Below are 26,966 nucleotides of genomic sequence, written 5' to 3'. Positions count from 1 at the left end.
ACTCTGGTTTTATGCATCTCCCTCAATGTACTTACATAATAATAAATAACAGCTAGGAACAAGGACAACAAAGCTGTACAAATAAAGGTAGTGAAAAAATAGGTGTATATATAAATGTGTATATATAAATATTATAATACAATAACACAAGAAATAAATTTAAAAAATAAATAAAACGTCTATAAACAAGTCAAGTGTTCTGTAAGTTGTAAGTTGTAAGTTGAAATAGAGATAGAGAGACAACAGAGCGAGAGTTACCTTGGTAGACGAAGTGAAAGCCTCGAGCTGACTGGCCGCTCTTAGCATTGAACCGCAGCATGATCTGATTGGAAGTTGCCAATGGCAATGTCTCTCCTGGGACAAACAATTATATACACACACACACATGATGATTTCATAAATGAATGCTAATGATAAAAGCAGCTTAACTTTCTCTCCTGAAGGCACACATCGATTGCAATTTTGTAAAAAAAAGAGAAAACAATTGAGACAGAACAGAGCAAACATACAGAACATACACAAACACTCATCATCATACATTTAACTGTACTGCTTTACTTTCAGACAGGATTGTTTTCACCGTGTGCTAAAATGTGGTCCTCACAAGAATAAGAAAACAAGAACAAACAAACACACACCAACCCACAGTCTCAAATACACAGAGATTTATATGCACACACACACACACACACACACACACACACAAGCACACAAAGTAACAATGATAAATGAGAAAAACACGGCCTGGTGTGGCTGACATTTAGAACCATCATTAGCTGCGTCGGGGTGTGTGTTAATGTGTAAGTTTGGTATGCGTGTATGTGTGTTAATATGTTTGTGTGTCAGGATAATCAGTCAGTTTGCTGGAACAATGTGCTACAAAGCTGTTTGCCTGTGCGCGTGTGCGTGCGTGTATACGTGCGTGTGTGATAGGGTAATGATGCGGCTAACATTATTTTGTAAAGCCTGGTGTGTTTCATTCTTTGCTGCCACTTTTAGCCAAAAGGGGAATTTCCAACCCAAATTAACTTTAAGAAATAAGCCACCCATTCTACATTACATAAACTGGCCTCTTTCCTTTGAACTAACTTAGATGGATTGTAGTTGGAAAGAAAGAAATTGCATAATGTGCTGCTACATTTAGCCAAACAAAAACTGTCTCCTAGTTAATATTATGTTGAAATAGGCTCACTGATCCACTCAATGAAGGGCATAGAAGAGCACAAATGTACACTTTAGTGTAAAAATAGAAAGAACCGCTCTAGGGAGCTATCATATCTATCTAGATATGTTTGTGTCTTTATTTTGATTGATGTTTTTATCATCAAACTCTACCGTACCTCACAATTTTATTAGCAGTTGCAATCCTTTACTAAACAGCTTTCATTTTTTCTTATAATTCTACAGGCACACAACTGAACACACATTACAAAGAAAATATTTCAAAAGCTGATTTCTACAGAAAGAAACTAAATGCCAATTCCAGTGGGATTCCCCTGCAGCATGCCCCCAGGTCATGACACACAACAGAAGAACATGCAACTCTGAGGCAACGAAAGCACATTTTGCCAACAACTACGTTATCAATATTTCTTCATATTTTGTATTCTTCACACTGTGTCATCTGTATAGATTTTGCCTCATCTCTGAATCTTGATTCATGCTGTGTAGTGACTCAAAATGTTGCCGTGCTGGGATGACTCAAACTTGGGAGGATAAGGAAACCCAGGGAGGATTGTTTTAAGGAGTATCAGCGCTACTCTATATTGTATGGCCCCAGTGAGACGCTTTCCACCGCTGATTTCTTCTTGTAAAGATAACCCATAATGGATTTTCACCAAATACATCACTGTCAAATAAATTGCGATAACGACCACTGGTGCTGTGTTCTACAGCCCCCAAGAGCTGCTTTCTTACAGATGATTTCATTATTTTTCTCTTTCAAAGATGTGCTCAGGAGCGCAGAAAAAGTAAAACAGGGAAAAAATGTTAAAATATTACATCTGAATGGCAGCTTTTCAAAAATATAGTGTAATGCTAACTCAGACTGAGTGTTAAAAAAACAATCAAACAGCAGTTTCTTTTATGGCAGCGTGATCCAGTAGCATTCTTTCAGCTGTGTTTAACACTAGTATCAGCTATTAGGAGACTCACCTGAATGTGACCCAGCCAGGGAGCTGAGCAATCGAGCATTCTCATTGGCTCCGTCAAACAGCTCCACTGAGTCATTCATCGCTGTCTGGAAAACAGCAAACTGACCGAACACCACTGAAGAAGATGACCAGGCACAAAGACAAAAAAGAAGATATACATTAGCTTTTGTGTTGGTGATTTTTTAATTACAAATCCTGTATGGTGCGATCATTTATGAACTTACCAAACTGTTTGGACACAGTGATGTAGTAGGAGCAAGTCTGTCTTGTAGTGTAGTTTAGAGGATAGTTTGGAGACAAAACGACACCTTCAGATCCACCATACTGTCCTCCGCATGGAGCTATTGAAAGACAAAGAATGGGAATTTCAGCATTTTTTTCATTTGAAAGCTAATTTATAAGCCATGTTTTAAGAACTGTTTAAGTGTTTTTCACTGTGCATATTTTCCAAAGACAGAAACCAAAGCTTCTGCAACTTGAGACACATTCTGTGCTTAAAGACAAAGAAAGAAAGAAATCAGCCCTCTCTGCAACTATTTTCATTGTCGATTAATCTGTAGATTATTTGATCTATTAATCGATTAGTTGTTTGGTCTATAAACTGTCAGAAAAATGTCAATCAGTGTGTCCCAAAGCACACAAAAATAGAACTCAAAGATATTCAGTTTACTGTCATAGAGGAATAAAGAAACCAGAAAATATTCACATTTAAGAAACGCTGGAATCAAAGAATGTCGACATGTTTTTATTAAAAAATGATTTTCAAAATAGTTGGCGAGTAATTTAATAGTTGACAACTAATCGATTAATCGTTGCAGCTCTACTTCTTTATGCATTTTGGGAAGAATTGTGTAAATGGCAGGATGATATATACATGCGGATCTCCTGCACTTAATTTTCACACAATTTGGAAGGGCCATGTGTGGGAAATAATTCACTTTTAAAGAGCAGGTGCAACTTTGTGCAGAAGTATTAAAAGAAGGTAGCAATGGGAAGAGAGAGAATTTAATTAACCTGCAATATATTCTATATAAATCTCAGCAGACAAAGCGTAAACACACAACTTAAAGATGTGCAGGGGAGCTGCACTGTATTACTTCCAAAATAAAAATCAGCTTTTGAGGAATAAAGAGAAACACAATATCTGAAAATTCACCAAGCAAAGAGGGTACTCTTGAGTTATGGCCCTGTGGTCATTCAATTTGAACTCAAACTGATGCTCACTGAGTTACTAACGCACTTTGGTTATTGCACTTTTTTTTGACAATTACAAATGTGGAAGCAGTTATCAGGGATTCTAAAGAGCATCAGCGGTATCGTTTAAGAGATGGCTCAACACTGAAAGGACAACATAGTGTAAATGCCGATACCAGAACAATATCAATTAATTTTCTTTAATCTACTAACTCCTTAATAAGCCATTAATATGCAATTTATACTTGGCATTGTTTTGTAATATGACATGGTGGTCATATCCATGGCAACGATCAAGGTCTGAAATACTGTCTCATACAGTATTGTATCAGCCCAACAGTCCGGCGGCCTTGCAGACTTGATGTCATGAAGGTGAGCACTTCAGACACATAACAGAAACACATAACAGTCCAGAAATGTTCAACATTGGCTTTAGCAAAGAATTTTGTCAATGTTTTAGGGAATTTTGTCAATAGTTAGTATCAGATATTCAATTAAGTGTTTTTGTATCGGAACAATACCAATACCACTGCACATCCTTTAATGCATTTTTTTTATTTGTCTGTTTTTTAAATGTGTAATTTTTATATTCATTAGAATTGATTTATGACTCTTACTCAATTTAAATTTTCTGAGTGATACATGCTCAAATATTTCTCAGTTTCAGCCATACTAAATGTTTTTGAATCTCATTATCTTGTGACCTTGCCTTGTCTATTGAGTGTTCATCATAAAAGCAGCTTTCTGTTCACTTATTGCAAAATAAGCTATTGCCTTTGTAAACCTGATGCTAATTTCACACATACAGCAAGCACAAATTGAACGAAAGGCACAGTACACATTGAAATGTGCTTTCATGTACCGTACATACAGTAAATGTGGCTTAAAGTCACAGAGAGATACAGAGATGTTTGCAAGATTTGGCTCGTGCTAGACTTGTTTGGGTATGCTTGTAAGGGAATCACTTTAGAGGGCGGCTCAGTAGTAAATACCTTAGTGCCAGCCACTGAACAGCGCAGGTTAGGCAAATTGGAAAACTGAAAAGATTGTCCATTGAGTGTGAATGTTTGTCTATCTACAGTATATATGTTAGCCCCGTGACAGACTGGCAACCTGTCCAGGAGGTACACTGCCTCTCACCCAGTGCATGCTGGGAACCCCCCCGACCCTGAATAGTGTGAAATGATATAGAGAATGGATATATATACAGTAAGCACTTCAGCATATTGAATTTGAAATGAAACAATGACTATGAAGTTTAGGTGCTGACATCCATCTTATATTTGAGGGTGTTTGCATTCACATCAGATACACCGTATAAAGATTGAAGCATTTTCTAAATCTAGTTCCCCAACTTTAGACAGCAAAATATATTGAACAAGTTTGAAGAAACTTCCATTTTAAATCATCATATGCACTTTTTTGTGTGATCCCCTGACTGGTATGATAAATCTGGATGGAGAAAGTGAAAGAGAAACACCCCCTCATAACGATCACTGAGCAAAGCCCTTAACCTCAGTCAGCCAACAGATCAGACAGTGGTTGTGCTGGGCAGCTTCCAGGTGTCAATGTGTGCAACTGTGTGAGTGTGATCATGGCCTTCCTGAAATAGAGAGCTTGGCTCAGTTAAAACTCCCCTGAATAAATAAAGGTTAAAATAAACAAATACGTGAATGACTGAAGTCTAAAGCCCACAGATAGAAGCCTACACTTGGTATTGTCCCTAGTGATGCTCTGCCAGGCCTGTACAGCAGCCAGCTTCACTTATCGTTTGTTTACTGAAAAGTATGACCAGTTGGACTGAGGTTGGGTGACTGAACTGGCAAGAGAAGCACATTCCTCTGTTTGCACATAACATACTCCTCGGTTGTCTTGTCTGTAAATTAGGATCATTGCTCTGCTGCAATATCCTAACACTGGACGACTGTAGAAAGAGTGCAACACTGTTCACCCAGTATTGATGTCAACACCCTTAAATACCCTTAAAGCTGAAGGTCAGCACTTTAACATCATTGTATGACTTTAATCCAGCTTGCAGGATACAAGGCCAAAACAATGCAAAATGTAAATGCACTAATATACAGTACGTATGGATTACACTGTAGCTACTGTAGAACAGCTAAGAATATAGCAAGCAACACTTCTATCAGCCCAAACAGCTTCACCCCATTTGTTGCTTCAAATATTTAGAGGCATGATGTTGAAATGAAGCATTCACATTTCAATCGTGAGCCTCTTCTATTTTTTTTTCCCCCTGCTGCTGGGAGCACTGCCCATTGCACTCAAAGCTGGCGAGCGTATCACTACTCTAATCTGTTATTCTTATGCATTTTTCAAAAACAATCCAACTGACTGCATTTGGCTAAAAACTTGTTTAGTTTAGCAGAAAATTCATGTTGTCCCCAAATATCACTTGGACCCTTGTGGCTGCAAGGCTTTGTTATATAATATAGTGCTTTTGATCGTATGTGTGTGCATGTGTATTCGTGCATGAAAATAATGTCCAAACAAAGATCTAGCTAAATAGGCTACAACTGTAACCTACAATTTATTATGTGAAATGAATGGAGAATATCTATCTATGCCTTTCTTTGACTGGCAGATTGTGCTTAGAAAAACACATTTATTTACCTGTAACCAACACATATTGTGGTACTTTGGACTAGTAGCTAATATGCAACAGCACGTATTTGGTATCTATATATCAGATTAAAAACTTGAAAAACAATCCAGAAAAGTGCTGTCACAGTTTCTTAGAACTGAGATGGCAGCGCTGTCGCACCCTCTTCAGAGTAGTTCCTTCCTCTTGACAAAAACCCAGCAGGATAAGAACTTCAGTGAATGAATTTATGTGTTGCTGAGCCAATGCACAGTGTGGGATCTCCTATATCAGCATACTGCAATTTCAAAAAGCCTATTAATCCCTACTACCATTGCATGACCCACAAGAAGCAGACTTAACACTGGCTTGATCCATCTCCAGCACCCCCAAGAGAGTTACAAACCTTGTGTGTGAACAGCATGTGGGCGTTTGCACATTTACACTGCAGGTTAGGCTAGCAGAGGTCGATGGAATTAGTGTAAGTGAATTTGTGTGTGTGTGTGTGTGTGTGTGTGTGTGTGTGTGTGTGTGGTGTGTATGTATAGAAAACAGCAGCAACAAGCACATCTGTCAATGTCATCCCCCAACACACACATACTCTTGTGGCGTATTCTTATCGCTTCTTTTCTCACCTCTTCTGGCCTCTCGCTCTTCTTGTCTTGTTTTGGTAGCTCGTGTGCGTACCTCTGTGGCCCAGTCCCAATGTCCACCTATCAGCTGTGATCCCTAACAGACTTTAATTATCATCACCTCTGTGCTCAGTGAAAATGGGACAGCACGAGGGTGCAGAGGGTGAAAATGCTGTATGAGAAATGGGATGGCACTTTGTGAAATAATATGTTGTGTGGGTCAAGTAGGCCACTCAGATGTGAGGGTGTGATTTTACATGAAGTTTAATGAAATTGACTGTTGTCCATTTTTAAAATGTAATAATAGCCTAAATGTTATTAGCAATGTTTGATAAAAAACTAGGGCTGTCAAAGTTAATGTGATAATTAACCCAAATTTGTTTTTATGTCAATAATTTCTATAACGCAACTTGGGATTTTTAATTAACCTAATTTTTAAAACCAGAGTGAAGATACTGGCATCATATGAAACTAGAAAACCTAGGAATCCATGGTAACAACCATGTCATACTAGCTTGTTGTGAAGGAGGCTAAATAATGCTCCAAACTTGAAGGGATCCCTTGACCTCTGACCTCAAGATATGCAAATGACAAAGGTTCCTATGGGTACCCACGAGTCTCCCCTTTACAGACATGTCCACTTTATGATAATCACATGCAGATTGGGGCAAGTCATAGTAAAGTCAGCACACTGACACACTGACAGCTGTTGTTGCCTGTTGGGCTTGAGTTTATCATGTTATGATTTGAGCATATTGTTTTATGGTAAATGCAGTACCTGTGAGGGTTTCTGGACAACATTTGTCATTGCTTTGTGTTGTTAATTGATTTCCAATAATAAATATATACATACAGTTGCATAAAGCAAGCTTATTTGCCCACTCCCATGTTGATAAGAGTATTAAATACTTGACAAATTTCCCTTTAAGGTAGTAGGTTTTCAAACAGATAAAAAATGTACGATTAATTGTGATTAACTACGGACAACCATGTGGTTAATCACGATTAAATATTTTACCCGATTGACAGCCCTAATCAACACATAAAAACATATTGTCATTATCATGCCTTACTTAATAATAATAATAATAATAATAATAAAACAAATAGAAAGAGTTATTGGTAATATGAACACATCTTCAGGTTCAACCAGTGGTTTTTTTTGCTTTGTTTTTTGGATGATTTTGGACAACCCCTTGAGGGTAATTCCCTCAAGCAAAGTCTTCAGCATTTCAGTGGAAACTGTGCATAAAGGGCTTGAAAAGTCCACCGGAGAGCCCTGAAGCACTTTCCGATTTCACAGTGGGACAGCCCTGAGCCCCTGCGGACTTATCAGGAACACATGTCAAAGCCTGTGAGAGCGTGAGTGTGGACATTACGACTCGGCCCGTATTCTTGGCTAAGGCTTGCTCAGTAAAACCAATTTGCATGCCTAGAATGAAAAATACAGCAAAACTTGGTTTGGTTTCTACTCCTTTGCTAGACAGTTTTTGTACTTTCACCCACTCATCCTCCTCACTCCTATCCCTTCCTACTTTTCTCCTTGTTTCCTAAAGCATCAGAGTAATCACCCTCTTTCCTTCCACTCCTTCTGATATCGACTGATATTTTTTTGGATTGATTCTTGTTGTGCTGCTGCATTCAAACCCTCAGGTCTAGAGGTCTTGTCTTGATCTACCCACAATCCCCCAGTGGTGCTGCTCTAGGCTCAGGTGTCAGCCTTATCAAAAGCCTTCACACACATGTGCTTTGATCACTCACACCCTCCGACACACACACACAAATAAATGCAAAAAAAATGCCATGCAAGTCACTTTCTTTCTCTCCCACATCCACGCGCTTTGATCATACCCACACATACACAAGAACACACACGTACAACACTTTTGTACCTCTCACTGTCTGTGCCTCATTTTCCTTTTCCTCTCTCACAAATATGCACACACACAGAGACACAGAGCAATGCTCTGGGTTGGTAGTGAGAGAACAGGAAAAGATTTAGAAAAGATTTAGAAAGTCCTAAACTTTTCAAGTTGAGTTGCAGTTCTTCCAGGAGCTTTTTCAAAACCGTAAACAGAACAGTTAGAGTGACTTTTCAGAGAGTAGATTCATCACAACAATGTAAATAACCACAAACTTACTTTTGATGAAACACAGAGAAACGTCTTGAGATCTCAGAAAAAACAATTTTATATATAGTGCTGTGTATGCGACAGAGAGGGTCTATGTCGCATACACAGCAATATATATGTAGAACAAGACCTCTGGTATCTTTTCACAAAACTGATTTGCAAAAAAGTTAGAGTCACAGAATCAGTAAAACATTGTACAATTTAAGATTTGACAGCTGTCATTCATAACAACAACTAATTCCCACCAGTTCTGGATACGCAATGTGTGTGTGTGCGTGTGTGGATGTGTCAACGCACCTCAGTATAAGTTAAAGAGAGGATGGTCAATGTGTAAAGGAAGACCACTACCTAACTTTGAAGCCAGATCAATTTATACAAAATTACGCTTACAGTATATAAGCTTTTTATATGGTATAATGAACAGCATTCTGACACTCATATTCTGTAAACAGCCCATATCAACTAAAGGCCACACTCATGTCGCCTGAACCTTTGCAGTAATGGCAGCAGAAGGTGTACCCGAACAAGCATGAGAAATGAGGTGCAAGCCGGAGTAATGGCCACTGCCACAACATTAAAACAGTACCAAGTAACATCCCGGATATTTAGTTACGATATAACACTAATACAGTACTTTCTCAAATAAATCTGGGATTTATTATTCTTAATCAATGACTGGGACATGGATGGTGTGAACAAATAGTGGTCAGGTAGAAAATATTGAAAACGGGTAGAATGAAGAACCTGTACTTTAATAGTTCACACGTTAAAGTCAGCATAATGTACCCTTTTACAACACTAATTCCACTAGTACAATAACACTGACTCACCAATCTCCTAACTCTCATAACAGATCGAGTGGGTAATAAAAAACCATGACCTGCGCATCAGTACAGCGCAGCTATTGGCTCTCGGGTCAAAAGGGCCATTTCAGAGTGAAGAAAACAATTTCACTATGGTCAAAACTGAGCAACAAACAAACTTAATTAAAGTCTTTATAATTAAAAATAGACATTGTTCTATAACAATATAGGAGTACCAGATCACAGACACACCCACAAACAAAAAGAACATGGTCAGCTGTGGACTTAATCCAACAAATGTAGGGTTAAAGTGTAACTACACCCTCAAATTCTGCTAGAATACTCCCTCCCTGCATTTAAATAATGCAACAGAGGAGTGAGGGAGCACTGACTGCAGGAGGCGTGGTCTTACGGCTTACGTAGTGTGTGATGTGGTGGGTATGGATGACACGTAGAGCTGTTAGTCAGAGCTTAGAACTCCTGTTTCTCCACTGGAAAGACAGGGAGTACGGCAGAGTTTGACAGTCACTAGAAGCACATCAATGACCCTTTGAGAGAGTAACCGTGTGGGTACTAGTGTTGTAGCTGGGCTAGCAGATCTACAATGAGAGGCTCGCCGGTGTGTGTCAGTACATAGCCATAGACATTCTGTTTATCATGGTTAACATTGCTGTTCGTCAGCCCTAAATTTCTTGTTAAACTGAATATGGCACAGTTATCAGCGGGCCCATGTGTTGTGTTTATTGTCATTGCAGAGGAATAAAACTCATTCATGTATGACATCATTTTTCGGGGTAGTGTCTAGAAGGGAACCCGCAGGGTGGGGAAACTCTTGCGAGATGGTTAAGGTTAGGCATTGATCTGGAATAGTTAAGGTTAGGATAGGTTGTCGGGCAGCGAGTTTCGCAAGAGCTTTTGCAAGTTTTTGTAGATTTAGATCAGATTTCGCAATCTGCATGTTACCTTCTAGACATTTTTCTGCCGGTGCTTATCAGGTTTGCTAATGCTTACGCAAACAGCAGCTAAGGGTTAGGGGGCTACAATTAGCCGGTGTTCTGCTATTTGTTACTTGGCGCGACAGCTGACATATGTAATAGATGCCGAAGTCTTGCCTATTACGTCAAAGTCAGGGAAGGGACAAATAATATGTGTTTTGTTGGAAACTTCCCCTGTATTAACATCATATGCCGACAAGAATCTATATGATCATGAGGACAACACAAGAGAAATCAATTTGTGTGGAGTTCGTCTTTATCTGACATTCAAATAGTGTATTCAAAGATTGAGCAGTCAAGTGTGTTTGCATGTACTGTATAAGCATTAGTGGGATTCTGTATTTGGTGTGCATGTGTGTTAAAGTGTGTTTGTGTGTATTAATACTGCCTCTAGGCGGCACTCTGTAATAGCTACGTCTCTCTCCCACTTTACCTCTCTGTGTCTCTCTCACTCTCACTCACACACACACACACACACTCTCTCACACACACGCACGCACGCACGCACGCACGCACGCACGCACGCACGCACGCACAACCCTATCAACAGTCACGGAGAATTCCTTCTTTCTCGCACCAGCTCTTAGTTACCATGGAAACCAATAAAAGAGCGGTTTAAGATGGGAGGTGTGTGCGTGTGTGTGTGTGTGTGTGTGTGTGTGTGTGTGTGTGTGTGTGTGCGAGAGCGAGAGAGGGAGAGAGAGAGAGAGAGAGAGAGAGAGAAAGAGAGAGAGAGAGAGAAAGAGAGACAGAAAGAAAGTGAAGTGAGAGAAAAATATAGAGTAAATCAGACACAGACAGAGGAGGTGGAAGGAAGGTAGAATAAGAGAGAGATGATGAAAAAACAGGAAGCGAGAGGAGAGGAGAGCTAGGAGTAGTTACAGAGAAAAGGAAAGAGGAGGAGGAGAAAGAGTAAAGTGTGAGGGGGTTTGAAAGGGAAGAAGAGAGGAGACAGAGGGAGTGTAAGTGGAGATGTATTATTTAAAGAGGTCTCACCCTTTCTAATGAGTTTGGTCTAAAAGCCCCAGGAGCTGCCCAAAGATAGAGTCCGACAGACAGACAGACAGAGAAACTTCCCTAACTATGTGGTAAGAAAATTCAATGTGCAATACGAGCAGTGGAAGGAAGCGAGTGATATTACTGGGTAGGACTGGATTCAGTTAAATTGTTCTGCTTTAATTATGTGAACTGTCCTATAGTGTAGGTGACAGCAGTCTCAGCAGATCAATCCATATCGTATCTGGGACACAGAAAGGGCCAGGAACAAAATGCAGGCCTGTCTCACTGTGAAGAAACAACTCCATTGAAGAGCAGGGCTAATTTGAATACTAAAACACCATGTACATCACAGTCTCTACAAAAATAATGAACATAAAAATTTGCTTTTGGCAATTTATGACCTATAAAATAATAGATTTTTCAAGCCATATGGTGGCATAGTAGCCAATATGATACTCCGTCTCTGCATTGTGATATACCCAGAATGACAGTGTGATAAAGATGATAATCTGTGTATCAGAGCTTCAAAACGACAATGTATTAATTTTAAACAACGGTAACGAGCTGAAAGAATCACACCTTATACGGAAATTATGTCACAATTAATTACAGTGAAAAGATATGAATCAATTGCCAGATGAAGTTCGAGGTGTTTCAGATCATTTTTTATTTGATAGAAGACCATTATGTGGTCTTCCAATAATAGCCTTCAAATGTGACTAAAAATCAATACTTGGCTTCTCTTCATAAATATATTATTGCGGGAAAAGGCATCTAAATATTACATTGAATCAATGTCAGCCATACCTATCTGATAGTTAACACTAGCTCTTTATGTTACCACAAAAGAGGTATGTTAATGTTACCTACAATAACACTGGAATGCAAGAAATGCAGCAGGTACATATTAACGGATCAAGTCTGGCTGGCTAATGGTCCGACCAAATAACTAACTAACTAACTAACTGTTTGATTGGGTAAAGTATGCCCTAACTGATTTCTTATCTGGCTGGGCGACTAGCTAGCTGATTGGATGGAAATACCGCAAAATTATAAAAATTACATAAAGTACCTATGATTTTTTCTTGTCAAATTCATAAAACAAGTTTCCTCAAAGATTTAGTTTTAATGCTCTCAATGCATATAAAAGAACGAGCAAAGTATCACATCTTTATGTCCAAACCCACAGCTGGACAAAGAAGTGCTACAGAGAATTTTCCAGATTTCAGGTTGGTTAAAGGGGACACATTAGAGCTGTGTATTGGCAAGAGTCTGGCGATACGATACGTATCATGATACAGGGGTTACGATTCAATATATTGCGATTTTGTTTAAATCTAATTCTAGGAAACCTGTCATAGTATAAAGAACACACCACCATATGCATAAAATCTGAGTAAAAAAAGAGTTTACTTTTTAACTTTTTATGCCATCACAACTGTGGGATCTGCATTTGCATTTATCACAGTCCCTGTATCATCCAACATCATAGCACTACTTTAAGATGGCACATACACTAAGAGGATGCATCTCTTTGCACATTAAATAAAGTATTGACTGTGTTAATATTTGCATGCCAACTATTCAATAAAATGTGTGGTATTTTTGAGAATCAATACAGTATTGCAAAACATAATATCGCCATATTCAATTTTTTCATACACCCCAAGGACATATCATGAAAAGCTCCCATTTCAGTGCTTGTGCACATACATTTGGGGATCTGGAGTGTCTACCAACCCAGAAACTCTGAAATAAGACAACCCAGTCAGTTTTTTGTGGGCTGCCTCGATCATAAAGACTCAACAAGCCCTTCAGATTTAGCTTCCGTTCCTATGTTACATGCATTAGAATATATCGACCCCCATCTGAGTATCTCCACCCACGGCTGGACAACTACCTTTGCAAAGGTGCAACATATTTTTCTCACTAGCCAATCAGAGCAGATTGGGTTTTTTAGGGAGGGGGGTCTTAAAGAGACAGGCACTAAAATGGAGCATTTCAGACAGGGTGAATATAGATATATTCAGACAAACAGTATGAGTAAAATTATGTGTTTTGAACATAAAGCATGTAAACATGTTTTAGTACAAACCCGAAATAAAAGTATGAACCTGGAAACAAGCATATTATGTCTCCTTTAAGTAACTGTAACACATCTTAAGTTGATAAGTGGCAGTATAGTCTTGAAATAAACTAGACTAATGTGAACATGAGATAAAATTACTTGATGAGCTTTTTTTTCTTGCTGTTTGTTATTCATTGCTGCTCTCAAATAGCTACTCTGAGTGCAATTATCTCATCTTTATTCTCTCCCACCTCCCCAACCCCCCTCTTCACTGTCTCTCAGACATTATTAAACAGAGCTTTCAGAGGAGCCTTTTTCAAAGTGTTAAGAGGTATAAGTAAGTGTGCATTGTCTCTGTGTGTGCCTTGTGTGTGCTCATTTTAAAATTCCTTCCTTGTCCTGCCACCTTGCTCTGTGGCTTATTTGAATTTTTTATCCACATGGCACCAGGCCAGGTCCCCGTCACTTGAGAGATCTCTCACACACACACAATCACACGTACACTCTGAATGGCAGTTTGGCAGGTGTCACTTCCTTGGCTCTCTGAGCTGTCAATCAATTAGACAGTTCAGCCTTCCAATCCCTGACAGACTCTCTGTCTCCGATGTTCACACAAACACACACGCACACACACATAGAGGTCTTGGACCATGAGTCTCACATCATAGCAGAAGCTGAACATTATAGGCATCATAAAAGTAGTCTTTATGGCAGAACAGTATGGCGAACAACAGTTTAACACAAGCAGGTTTTGCGCCACATTTCCATCATCATGGTGTCTGTAAGGATGCAGTTCTTGATGTGTCTCTCCTACCTTTACATGACGGCAGAGCCCTGTCCCACACCGGCTTCCCATCATTCCCCATGACACAGGTGATGGTATCCCCGCCCACTATTGTGTAGCCATGGTGACAGTTGTAGGAGACCTGAGAGCCCAGTTTGTAGTCATATCCTGTCCGACTGGCGTTCATGATGTTACCGGGGTCAAAACAGGCCTCCCTTGGTTTTTCTGTGGAGAATGGAGAGACATTGTGTTACTAGACAAAGACACGGCCCAGCTAATTTGGAATATAACTAAACTATGAATGCTTTTATTTGTCATTACTTATTCATCTGGTAAGGTCATTAGATCTCATATCAGCACCAGGCACTGCACCACAGAACAGGCCACTGTGATGATTTTCTCTCATCATTGTCATTATAATTTAAATAAATAGTATTTAGCTACATTTATCGGTGTACATTTCTAAAACATGTCTAAATCGTTTATACAGCCAATAAAGGACTTTTTTAGATTCCACTTAAAGCTGTTACATACCGGCACCAATTTTACCTCATGCGATTAATTTGTACGTCAATATATTTTTACTTTACTTTCACACAGAACACGAATATTATGCGTCGAAAAGGCAACATCATTTCTTTCCCGGAACGAGGTTGATTTTCTGAGCTTTCGCACAGTGAACAAAGGCATCAACCAATCACGTTGTGCGGGACGGGTTGAGTTGCGCCCATATTTATGAAACAACAACACGGAGGCTCCATAGTCAGAACCAAGTCGACAAACTTTATTACTCCTACTTTATTACAGTGCAGAGAAAAAGCAATAAAAGCCCTAAACATATAATATTTGCAGGCAAGTATTTGGCATTTTTGTATTGTTTATCCGTCACGCCCCCTGTGTGTAAATGCTCTTAAGGGTCAAAATGATTGGTGGTAATTTAGGGCCAAATTTAGTCAACAGGCTGCTATTTGCTGAGCCCTAATATAGGTTGTATTGAATATCTTTTATTAACTAATATATTTTTCTCCTCATGGGAGAAGAAGGAACAAATAAGGGTAATCGTTGAGTCAAGAAAACTCAGAACTGTCTTGGCTCTTTATGACTTGGTGTTGGGCCAGCTTGTTTGCTTTACTGTGATCACCCAATAAGAATGAGATATTGGGCTTGACAGAGGGAAACCGACAGACAGAGAGAGGGGGGGAGGTGGAGGGCAAGATGGAAGTGAAACAGGGAGATGATTAAGGTTGTATTTTAATTAGAGAGATGGCAGATGAAAGGTAGAGAATTAATGACAAAAGTAGAGAGGTGTGAGGTAGCGTGAGGAGACAGACAACAGAGAAGAAGATAATCTTTTTTTAATTAGAGATAAATGGAGTGAGAGAAACAAGAGAAAAATACTTTATAAAACTTGACAGAGCAGATCTAGTCTCTCGTCAGTCAAACAACTAATCATCAGCTCCACATTGACTGTAGCTGCTAAATCACCCCCAGTCAAGCAACATCTGTAAAACCAGGATGAGTCACAATCTGTGAAAGTAAACAACTCATAGGCTGACATGGAACAGCATGCCCTTTCAACTGAAAAACACTTCTGATATACAGGGTGAAATTAATAGAGTAGGCAGCTTAAAATGTTATCCAGTCTGCACAACACTCCAGTATCGACATTTTAATCATTACACTTCATAAACACAGTGAACATCAACTCAAGGTATTTATCACATACAGGGCCAGATTTACTAAGAAAATGGCTCAGGGGTCTTTGAGGGGGTTCCAGAGGGTCCCCGGCAAAAAAGGGAATATTTAATTTTCATTATAATTCCATCCATAAGTAAAACAAATAACATAATGTATGACTTTTTTGGTCATGGGTCATGGGTCAAAACATCTAAAAGCAAAAAAACTATCAGATGGGGGATCCTGTGATGAAATGGGGGTCCATGGTTCAATTTGCGTCAGTTTAGGGGTCCTTGATGTGAAAAAGTTTGGGACCCACTGCTCTATGACACACGATGCAAGTGGAGGAGAGCTCACAGGCTCAGTTTAGCAGTGGGATATATATGGTTGAGTAAATGCTGCCAAACAGTCACTTAAATGTCGTAACATTTAACAACATTTACTTAAAAGAAAAGTTAATTTGCAGCCTGTGGTGATTCAAGAGTTTATTGACAGTGAAGTAAAAAAAACGGAAGTTTGATAAACAAAAACCTAAAATCCTCGTCCACTATGAGTTTGTGTTACAGTAATCAGATGTTGTGTTCATTAACGACAGCCTAATTGCTTAATTTTTGTTTCTAATGATTGATTTTTAGCAATATACAAGCCTATATTTAATTGAAACACTCACTAAAATAACACGCAAACTGTGATTACAGCCAGATAGATAAATACAGCACGTGTTTGGGGCACAATGTGTCCCATCTGCACCTAAAAACAGGTGAAAAATCATTAGTAAATCTGGCCCACACAATATTAAAAGTAGAGCTGTAATACAGCATTGATTTTTCCTCCATATCATCTTGAATAATGATCACAGTTATTGGCTAGTTAGTGGTTTATCTTTATAGCTTTTAACTTAATTAGGCCCATAGTGCAGTGCTATGTTAAGATTGCCAATTAATTACTAATTGCTGCTACTTGACCACGCATACTGTCACCATCTAATACTAATACTACTTATAATAATCATTTTTATTGATATAGCACCTTTTAAAACGCAGTTACAAAGTGCTTTACAATAAAAACAGAAAACATTTAAAACACAAGGATAACAAAATGTTCTAAAAGCCGATAACTAAACACATAAAAACTCAAAGAGTAAAACAACTAAAATGTCATAAAACAAATAAAATCACAGAAAGAAGTGAGTTTTTAGAAGCGATTATAAAGATGCAACCGAGTTTGCAGCCCTGATAGTAGTACTTGCTATACTTGTACTACCACATCTGATCAATAGTCTGCATATTAGACAGTTTTAAAACATTATTGAAGAACAATTTCAGCATCTACATGTGACCTTGCAGGAAAATGTATCGTATCAAGGCAAAGTTTTGGGGTTTAATTACCTCTATATTCGATGGCGAACCCAGACATGCCCAGTGAGGCGTCAGATCTGAATGCCAGGAAGAGACTGTTACTGCTGCTCTCTATTCGCTCTGGGGCCTGGTTGCCTTGGAGACTTGCAAGTAACGGCCCATTAGAGTCTTCACCCTCGTAGATGTGCAGGAAGTCGTAACTTGGCTCCATGTTGAAACTGGGGTAAAAAAAAAACAACAACAAAACAACACAGAGAAACTTGGGTTTCAGAAACTAGTAAGATTAACAGCGCAGTTTGTTTGTGTTCTTGTTCAAATTCTCTAAACAATTAATCCAATGATGTGTGTTAAATTGAAATACCTGCTTCATTTAATGACTGCCAATTAGTTGGTGCTATCTCTCTTTTAATCGTCTGCTAATCTCACTTTCATTTTGACAGGTTTTCTGGATGTTTACTGGATTAAAAATTAAAACTTTAAATGCTTGTTGTTGTTTTCCTCTTGAATTTAAGATAGCAATATATCGTCCAAAACACATCCATTTCATTGATATTAAAAAAAATAATGTGTGTGCTGCTGCAAAATCAGTCCTGCTGGGTCATCTGAATATGAAATTAATCATCCTGCTGTCTCATCGTGAAAGGGCATGTCATGATCTATCTAGATTTATATCTTCAGTATGTGTGTGTGCATGTGTTTGTGTGTAAACCTAACACAACTATGTGCCCTTAATTGTTTTAACCCGCAGCCTAAGCCCACAGTAGCTCTTCATACATGTTTCTTTTTAAAAGTTTTGCTGGTTTTCACTTTGACAGCTTCTCCTCGTCTCTCTATACATATGTGGAGACACCTTGTCCTCATGAGGGTGAAAGTATAAGAACACACACGATCTGACAGCAGCTGTGTTAGCGCTGTCGCCCACCTGTCACACAGACACAAATTTGTATGTGCGCATACACACACCGAACACACACACACACACACACACACACACACACACTGTATATAGGGCTATCTCTATGGTTTCTTGGTCTCCCGACTGTCTGGTTAGACTATTTTGCTCAGTGTTTGGATGGAAGTCATAGGACTTAACTGCATGTGTGTGTATTTGTGTGTTTGTGTGCCGGAGATAGAGAAGAAGAGTGAAAGAAGGATGTATTGTGTATGTTGAAGTGTAGCAGTGTTATAACTACCATAAAGGTAACCTTTGGAGTGTTGGAGCACCAGGGGTGCTGTAGAGCAACATTTAGATGAGCAATTCCCTGTATTGCTTATATCCTGTGTTCTTTCAACATGTAGGAAAGGAAAGCACTGACATGACATAATACACAGTTTGACCAAAAGCATTTAAAACAACAGCTTTCCAAACATGTTAGGAAATGCATTTAACATGTTCGTCAGGTCTTTAGGATACACACAATTTATTTTGGTGAGAAAGGTAAAATACAAAAAAGGATACCTTATAGACCAGACAGAGACTTTGATTTACAAAATATTTACAAACACAAATGCCTTATTAATCTGGCATATGTACAGGATTACTCTGTCATATGTCCCTTACTTTTTCTCTTTGCTTTAAGACGCAAAAAAACAATCAGGAATTTCTGAATTTGGGCAGAAGAGGTGTTACTGATTATTTGTCTGACAACAATATTTATCATGGAAAGGAACAAAAAACTACCAAAGTTAAAATAAGTGTGAAGAATGCTCAAGTTTAAGCCCTGTGTTTCTATCTGGTGCAGAATGGGCTTAACTGCACATAAGCCCTTTTTACACCGACAAAGCATTAAAATGATCCGTGGTAATACGTTTTGCATTAGTGATACATTCTGGGTCTGAATGCTAAAGCTACTAAATGTCATAAAAAGAACATAAAGATCTCACAGAGCAGAAACGGGGCAACATCATAACCTCTTGTGACCGGAGAGCAGTAATGCAAGGGTCTGTTAAGACTCAAATGCAAATTAAGAGCAATCATGCAAACTTGAGAAACTATATTTTAGTTTGTTTAGCAATTAATTATACATCTTGAAATATACAGTGCCACAAAGCAGTCAGCACTTTCATTATGAGAAGAATGCATATGCTTTTCCACTGACTGTAAATAGTTATACATTTATAGAACAGGATATCACTTTGGGATATCTTACAAAGAAAATAACACCTTTTCTGGCTGATAACTTTTAGCGTTACTATAAAACGAAGGTCAGTTGGGTGTGGACGCTCAAATGATGTTAAATGATACCACAAAATGAGTTCTGACTTCATTGGAGAAACTCTGATTTGATTCAAAGACTGATCAAAAGACTGAGTCATTCGTAATAGAATGGGTGAATAGAATAGAAGCTTATTCCAGCTGCGTTTATAAAACATAATTATTAGGTTAAAATTGGATAAATGATGAAAAAGAAAAGGCACACAGCATTCACAAAACAACCAATATCAATACAACTTAATTCAAAGTAAAATAAAAACTGTCTCACTGTTACAACAGAAGGGAATTATCTCTCCAGCTGAAAAACATGAAGCCAAAATTGGGTCATTTTTTCTCCTGTGGCAATCTGGAGAAAGTCCGCTTTGCTTTTATCTCCTTTATGTGAAACTCCAATCTTCACTTTTGCCTTAGTCATAAGCCCCTAACCACTGTGACCGGTAAAATATTCACCACTCAGGCACAATCAGGACTTGAAATGTAAATAAACACTGCCCTATTACCAAAACAACAAAACATGGAAACGCTCAGAAATCCCTTTCATTTAAACATGAATTTCACTTTCCAAAACAAGGCGGGAGAATAGTGTATCTGCCGACACATCAGTGTTCATAAAGTTCCTGAACAAATCAATTTAATCAGTCACTTACTTCATGTCTTCAAGGATGCATACCATTAAGACTACACTGATTCACAACAGAAAAAAAGGCTGATTGAGAGATTTGGGCAGTTCAAGGCCCTGACAGTCAAGAACAAATCTAATTTTGATTTCCTGAATCTTTTAAAGATAAGATCATTTCACCACAAACTAACCGTTAAGCTACTTTAGTTATGTTGGAATTGGATTTTACTGTAGTTTTTTAGACTAATGAGGTTTTCCCCACACAAATGGGTTTATTAGTGCCTGATCCCTGACTATACAGCGCAGACCTTTTCGTACCCTGTGTGGGCCTCAGTGAGTCATGAACAGTCTACTCTTAAAAAACAAACTCAAAGTAAACTCATAAAACACAAAGTCCTTGGAGGGCGATACATTTTTAAATATAAGCCAGAAGAAAAAACATGTTTCAGAAAATTCTTTAGGGACCCCGTCCATCCCCTAAATCTTTAAGTTTGTAACTTTTAATGTTTTCTCAGGTATTTGGATAAACTAATTAAAAATTAATATCATCAGTAATGCCATTGCTCTGCCCTGATGTGTTTGTTGCAGCCTCAAAATTAAGGAAAAACACACCTTGCTGTGGCAATCTTATCTATCTTGTTGTTGTGTAACGTTATTTGTGATCTGTTAGTAATACTTCTTCTGATGACAAAAAGTTAAATATCGATCAGACTGTAATAACTGAACCATTAACCGACACAAGACATACGTCAGTATCTTCAAGCAGCATATTTCAAATCCTGACATTATAGTTATTGTTTCTTACAGCATACAGAAGCATACCTTTAATATTATGACACGTTTTCTAGCTTGAGTGCAAATGTTTCATTAACATTGGTTTGTCGTAAAGCTACCTGTTTATTTTGATTTATGTTTAGACACATCTTATTGTTGCCCTCGTGTTGCAGCTAAGTGCTCCACCATAATAACATGGCAGCCTTTTAAACAGCAAATACAAGAGGGAAGTCTGAACTCCCACAGGGAACTCTAAACTGTGAAATGACTGAGGGAAAATGTGCAGCCTTATTTGGACCATTTTAAGGTTGAAAAACAACTCTTAAATCCATTCAATCAAAATGTCGGAAATACAAGCTGAGCGGCAGCAGTGTTTCTACAAGCACAGATAAGCTCCACTCCCGAGAATACATATAAGAAAAAGGCACATAGTATATACAAGATACAGATCCATGTTGTAAATTTAGGTGGCTTACCTTTTGAAGATGAGAGCAATGACAAAGTCAGGGTTGACTCTGACTCTCCAATCACACTCTTTCCCAGGCGGGTAAGGCTGGGGATAGTTAGGAGACAAAATTACTCCCGAAGGGCCGCTGACGTTTCCCCCACATGTGGCTGGAGACAGACAAACAGGGAGAGAGAGACAGAGAAAGATGATTACACAGCATTGGGCTTGGGGTAATTTGGAAAGAGAATCACCCCTGATTGACCACTCATATAACCCCCACAGGTAGGCAGAGTGGAAGAGAGTTGGTTAGTGATGGGAAGTATGGCAGAGGTTGGTTAGGAGAGGCAGAATTACCCCCGCTGGATCGTTGATATTACCTCCACAGGTAGCTGGAGAGGGTGAAAGAGCAAAAGCGAGATAGACAGAGACTGTGCGATTTAGACAGAGTGCGAGGCTGGGGGTAGTTAGCAGAGAGAATCACCCCTAGCGGCCCTGTTATCCCACAACAAGCCAGAAAGCAGGAAAGAGATATTAGCAAGAGAGACAGATAGATGCATTCAAGCAGCAATTTGGTGATGTGAAGGAAGAATTTGAAACATGGAGAGGTGTCTTGGGGGTGGCAGGTGGGTGTGAACGGATTATCAACAGTGAAATAGAGGTAAACAAAGGCATTAACAGTTGCAAATCACTCACAGACAGACACACACTTGCGCACTAGACTGTTGTGTATAATGATGGTTTAATCTTAGGAAGGCTTTTGAACACCGAGGGATTCACCACCCAAGGTGAAAGTGCATGTGAGAGAAGCATACACAGGCTAAGCTAAGAGAAAACAGAGAAGATTTAAGCCCTACATTTTTGTCTACAGTTGTGAGGTCACTGGCAAAGACTCAGAGGCAATATCAGGAACAAAGCATAATGTGTTTCACAGGCATGGTTACAAGGCAAATTATTAGTCTCTGTGGCTGTGCTGGAGGACTTCCCAATAGTGTTGGCCGATAAAGTGAAGGACAAGGCAACATAAAGGGAGGCTGTGGCATCTAACAGGAAGCCAAATGAAAGCTGGGATGTGGACACCATGCCACTTGCTGCAGGAATCTTCGGCTTGCTCACATTGTTTACACTCCCACTTCAGCTGTGTCTGACGTCATACCTCATCCTGGTCCCTGCATAATTAAAAATCCAGCAGCCCAGGACCTTTATGGTGATCTCTGGTGATTTTTCTCATTCATCTACTCTGAGTAACTCAACATGATATTTCACGTGAAAGACCAAATTGAACTGGATGCTGCAGTTAAAGCAGCAGTGGGTAGAGATGGAGCAAATATGATTAAAATAAGTTATTTTTATAAAACGCTCACTCTATCCTGACAGTAGTACATGAGACAGGTAATCTGAAAAAAATCATGAGCCTCTGAGTCATCCGGTGTCCTCCGGTGCTCCTAGCGGCATCTACAGGATTTCACAGACCGGAGGAAAACAATCGATCAGAGCTGAGCTGGAGCCTCCCGTCTCTGAGCAGCTGTCAATCACTCTTGAAGTCCGATCAAACGGTCAAACTAGGCAGCGCTGATCAAATATGAATCAATATTCTGTTACTGTAATGCCTATATCTCGCCTCAAATGTTTGCAGAAACATCTTGTAGTGTACTGTTTAGCTGTTAAATGAGTAAGTTTGTGACCTGGCAGCCATGTTGAGATCAGTTGAGGAAATACCAAGCACCGCCCACCAGCCGGAGCACAGCCAATAGGAGCCCTCTCTCTGAAATTACGTGCGAGTCTCCTGTAACCGGCTAGATTTTTTAAAGCCTGAAAACAGAGCCATGAGGAGGTGCAGAAGTCTAGTTATCACTCAGAACACTTGAATTACAATATGTTGAAATGTTATTATGGAAGTTTTTTCCAATGATGCCAAAAATATACTACCTACTGCAACTTTAATCCAGAAAAAGAACTTTATATGTTTGTTACCCCAACAGAGGCATGAAGTTCAGCGGCAGCTTACTACCAGCTATGGTCAGAGAAAGGGACGTGCTACAGGCCTGTTTTGCCCTAACATACTGGGATTTGTAGGTTGCACGGTGAGGACACTGAAAGGCTCTTGCTGCATTACAGATTGTATCTTTTTTTTGCACTGACTCTGCTTTTCCTGCGTTTTCTCAAAAAAGGCAGGCTTCACGGCTAGAAGTCATCTCCTTCCTTTAGTGAGAGAGTCAAGTGTGTCAGAAGGAGCTGAGCAGGAAAAATAAAGGAAGCAAAGCACACCTGAAAGTGGGAGAGTGAAAAACAAACTGCAGCAGAATTGTGTGAATGAGGTGTGGAGTGGGATGTGGAAGCTCACTGGGCTAAAAGCAGCAGGTGGGCCAGATGGTGGTGATAATAGAGAAAAAGAGCCAACAAGGCCTGGCTTTTCAAAGGTTTTCAAACAGGAACTGTATTACAGCTACCTGCATCATTCTGGGATGCTACAAATCTGACCTCGCTTTTTTTCCCCCCACTATTCCTCTCAGGTGTACATCTCATCATGCCAGTTCTGGAGGTTTTGGTGATCCATGCTGAATTTTTATGCAGTTCACTGACAGCAACAGTGCTATATGCTTATCCCAAGCACAGTTTCTTCAGCACCTGTTCAACTTCTCCTTGATCTTAAAGAGTATGCCTCTGGTAAGGAAAACCATGTGATGTTCTAGCAGCAGCATCATTTGGGAATAGAGATCACCTCACCAGCAGGCTTCAGTTGATTTGCCTCCAAAGTATGTCAGATGTGGCAGAACAACACAGGGGCACCTGAGGGACCTGAACTGTCTTGTTTGTTGTTTACTCTCACCAACGTCAGACTTAAAGGAACAGTGTGTAACATTTAGGGGGATGTATTGGCAGAAATGGAATATAATATTAATAAGTAAGTTTCTTTCTTTATTGTATATTGTAATCCAAGTCCCGAGGAAGTGCGGCAGGCTTTGATGCTAATTTCCAAACGGCGGTGCTACAACTTCCGTGTCCGTCACGTGATGCCCAAAAAGACTTTTTCCCATAGACTTACATTGGGAAAGCTATGTCTGTAAAAGAGTGGAAACGTTTTTTTTAGGTAAATCAACTTCCTAGTATGAACCCTTGAATAGCCCTTATTTAAATCATTAGGGCCTAAAAGTTATAAAATCCAGTAATAACCAAATCCAGAGCTATTTCCTTCCTCCATTCATGTAAATGGGAGGCGGAGTTAAAGGAAACGCTACTGCGCCTGCTCTATGGGCCCAATGGATGCGGAAGTTCGCTGGATGATCCGGGTACTTTATCACTCAGCAGTCAAGCCATTTTGGCTTCACTGAGTAATTCTCATAGGAATGAACAGGAGCCCGCCTACAACGCTGTATCCAGTTCTCTTTCTACTTCCATGGTATAATCACCTGATAATAAGAATCGTTGTGGTTTCGTTACTATAGAATGAGCCGTTTATATCTACACACAGAGCGGGTCCTCTTCACGGAGCCGGCCAACATATTTCTACAGTAGCCCAGAATGGACAAACCACTGAGTTAACTATTCCTGCTTGGGCTGGAGTCAATAACGTTACTCACTCCAGAGTCATTCCACTCAGCCGCCGGGAGACAAAACACAGGAAACCTCCGCACTTGCTCTGCTATTCTCCAAATGACCTACGCTACTTTAACAACAACTGACACGTCGGCCACCGTCGTTCTCCTACACACTTTGCACACGGGACAGTTTTAAGTTGGTTGCAACCTCCAACCATACCACTAGATGCCACCAGATCCTACACACTGCACCTTTAAGATACAATTCTGGATCATTCCACCTCCAGAGGTTTTGTGCTCAGTCTTCCATTGTTTGATGTATTCATTAGAGCATCTGATGGACAGTATCTAAAAATCTTAATATCTAGTTCATATTTAGTCCTCATTTTTTAGTGCACAGTATGACATTGAAGTCTCCAGCTCATTAACGTCTGACCGCAGCACCATACTTTATTTTTCATTTAATTGAATCTCAGTTTGGCAGTCGGTGATCCACAGATGAACGTATACCTACCTACACACGTTGGAGGGTCAGGCTGCCAGTAGAATCTGTTATCCATTCGTACACATGTGATGGTGTCCAGGCCTTGGAGCTGGTAGCCAGGATCACACTGGAACGTCATGCTGTCACCAGGCTCCTTACTGTCCCCGTATCGAGAACCATTAACAGGGATGCCGGGGTCATTGCACGTTGTTGCTGTTGTGGCTGGAGAATGTGAGACAGACAAAGAGAGAAATATTGACATATTGTTGGTTGACAAAAAGAGATTCAGAGAGAAGCACACAAACACAACATCTATCAGCAGCTGCAGACAAAGAATCAAAGAAAAACATGTGATGTATTGTATAAAGACACACTATTGTCCCCCACATGGTCACAACTGAATGGACTTACTGTCATCAGACTGACAATGAATGACTTATTTATTATTAAAGATAGCAGGGTAGCTGGAGATACATGTGACAACATGACTAGTTAGTAACTAAATGGTTTGTCCCTTCAGGTTCCATCAAATTGGGTCTTTTTGCTTTTTAATTAGTGGCTCCCCTTCAGGGTAAGCAGTGTGCTTGGTAGGGATTCACAGCCATCAGCCTCTGTGTGTATTGGGTTCGCAATTGTGTTTAAATATACTGGAGTGCCTCCATCACATCAATCAGTGTTAAAGGATTCAAAAAGGGCCAATATATTTTTATCAACATTCGAGCAATATGCAATATGTGTCTGATTAGAATATAATCTGACTAAATTTAAACGATATTTTTGTCTAATGACTAATAATTAAAATACTGCATTCTGTATGTACAAATGTATATTGTATATTTAGTAGGGGCTGTCAAGCGGTTAAAATAGTTAATCGTGATTAATCTCAAATTTGACGCACATTTTTTTATCGGTTCAAAATGTACCTTAAAGGAAGATATGTCGAGAAATTAATACTTAATAATGTATGTATATATTAATTATTGGAAATCCATTAACAACACAAAACAAAAAAATATGCATATCTTGAGGTCAAGGGACCCCTTTGAAAATGACCATGAGTTTTTCCTCGCGAAAATTTAGCACAAGTTTGGAGCGATATTTAGCCTCCTTTGCAACAAGCTAGTATGACATGGTAGCAATGGATTCCTGAGGTTTTCTAGTTTCATATGATACCTGTATCTTTACTCTAGCGTTAAAACTGAGCCTGCTACAACCTTAAAATGGCAAGTTGTGTTAACATGTTAAAGAAATGAATGGTGTTAAAATGAATTTGCAAGAGACAGACAAGACAGAATTTTCCACTGCTTGAATCCTCATTATACAATTATATCAGATCTTACTAGTAGAGTATGGAAGCTGACCTTCTGAAATACAATCCACACTGATCATATAAATGATCTTTTGCACAAATATTCCAGCTGGTGTACGGCCAAACATAGTATCATAACATCTCGTTTATTGTATTTTCCCAGTACAGAACAGTATATATTCTATCA

General features: G+C 39.3%; 1 protein-coding gene across 3 annotated transcripts in view; it reads right to left on the bottom strand.

Annotated features, from left to right (window-relative positions):
- The window catches only part of LOC119478662 (CUB and sushi domain-containing protein 1-like), a 460,060-nt gene that overhangs the window by 77,977 nt on the left and 355,117 nt on the right, over nt 1–26,966 (bottom strand). For all 3 annotated transcript variants that reach the window (XM_037753555.1, XM_037753563.1, XM_037753571.1), the window contains 7 exons: nt 25,501–25,692; nt 21,479–21,617; nt 17,425–17,612; nt 14,390–14,584; nt 2,378–2,494; nt 2,155–2,268; nt 259–354 (listed from right to left, as the gene is read on the bottom strand). In XM_037753555.1, the coding sequence (XP_037609483.1) occupies nt 259–354; nt 2,155–2,268; nt 2,378–2,494; nt 14,390–14,584; nt 17,425–17,612; nt 21,479–21,617; nt 25,501–25,692 (1,041 nt within the window). The remainder of the gene's footprint in view (nt 1–258; nt 355–2,154; nt 2,269–2,377; nt 2,495–14,389; nt 14,585–17,424; nt 17,613–21,478; nt 21,618–25,500; nt 25,693–26,966) is intronic.

This window comes from Sebastes umbrosus, chromosome 2 (genome assembly GCF_015220745.1).
Source record: "Sebastes umbrosus isolate fSebUmb1 chromosome 2, fSebUmb1.pri, whole genome shotgun sequence".
Taxonomy (NCBI): Eukaryota; Metazoa; Chordata; class Actinopteri; order Perciformes; family Sebastidae; genus Sebastes; species Sebastes umbrosus.
Note: the sequence above shows the minus strand (reverse complement) of the source record. Positions and strands in the feature narration are given on the sequence as shown.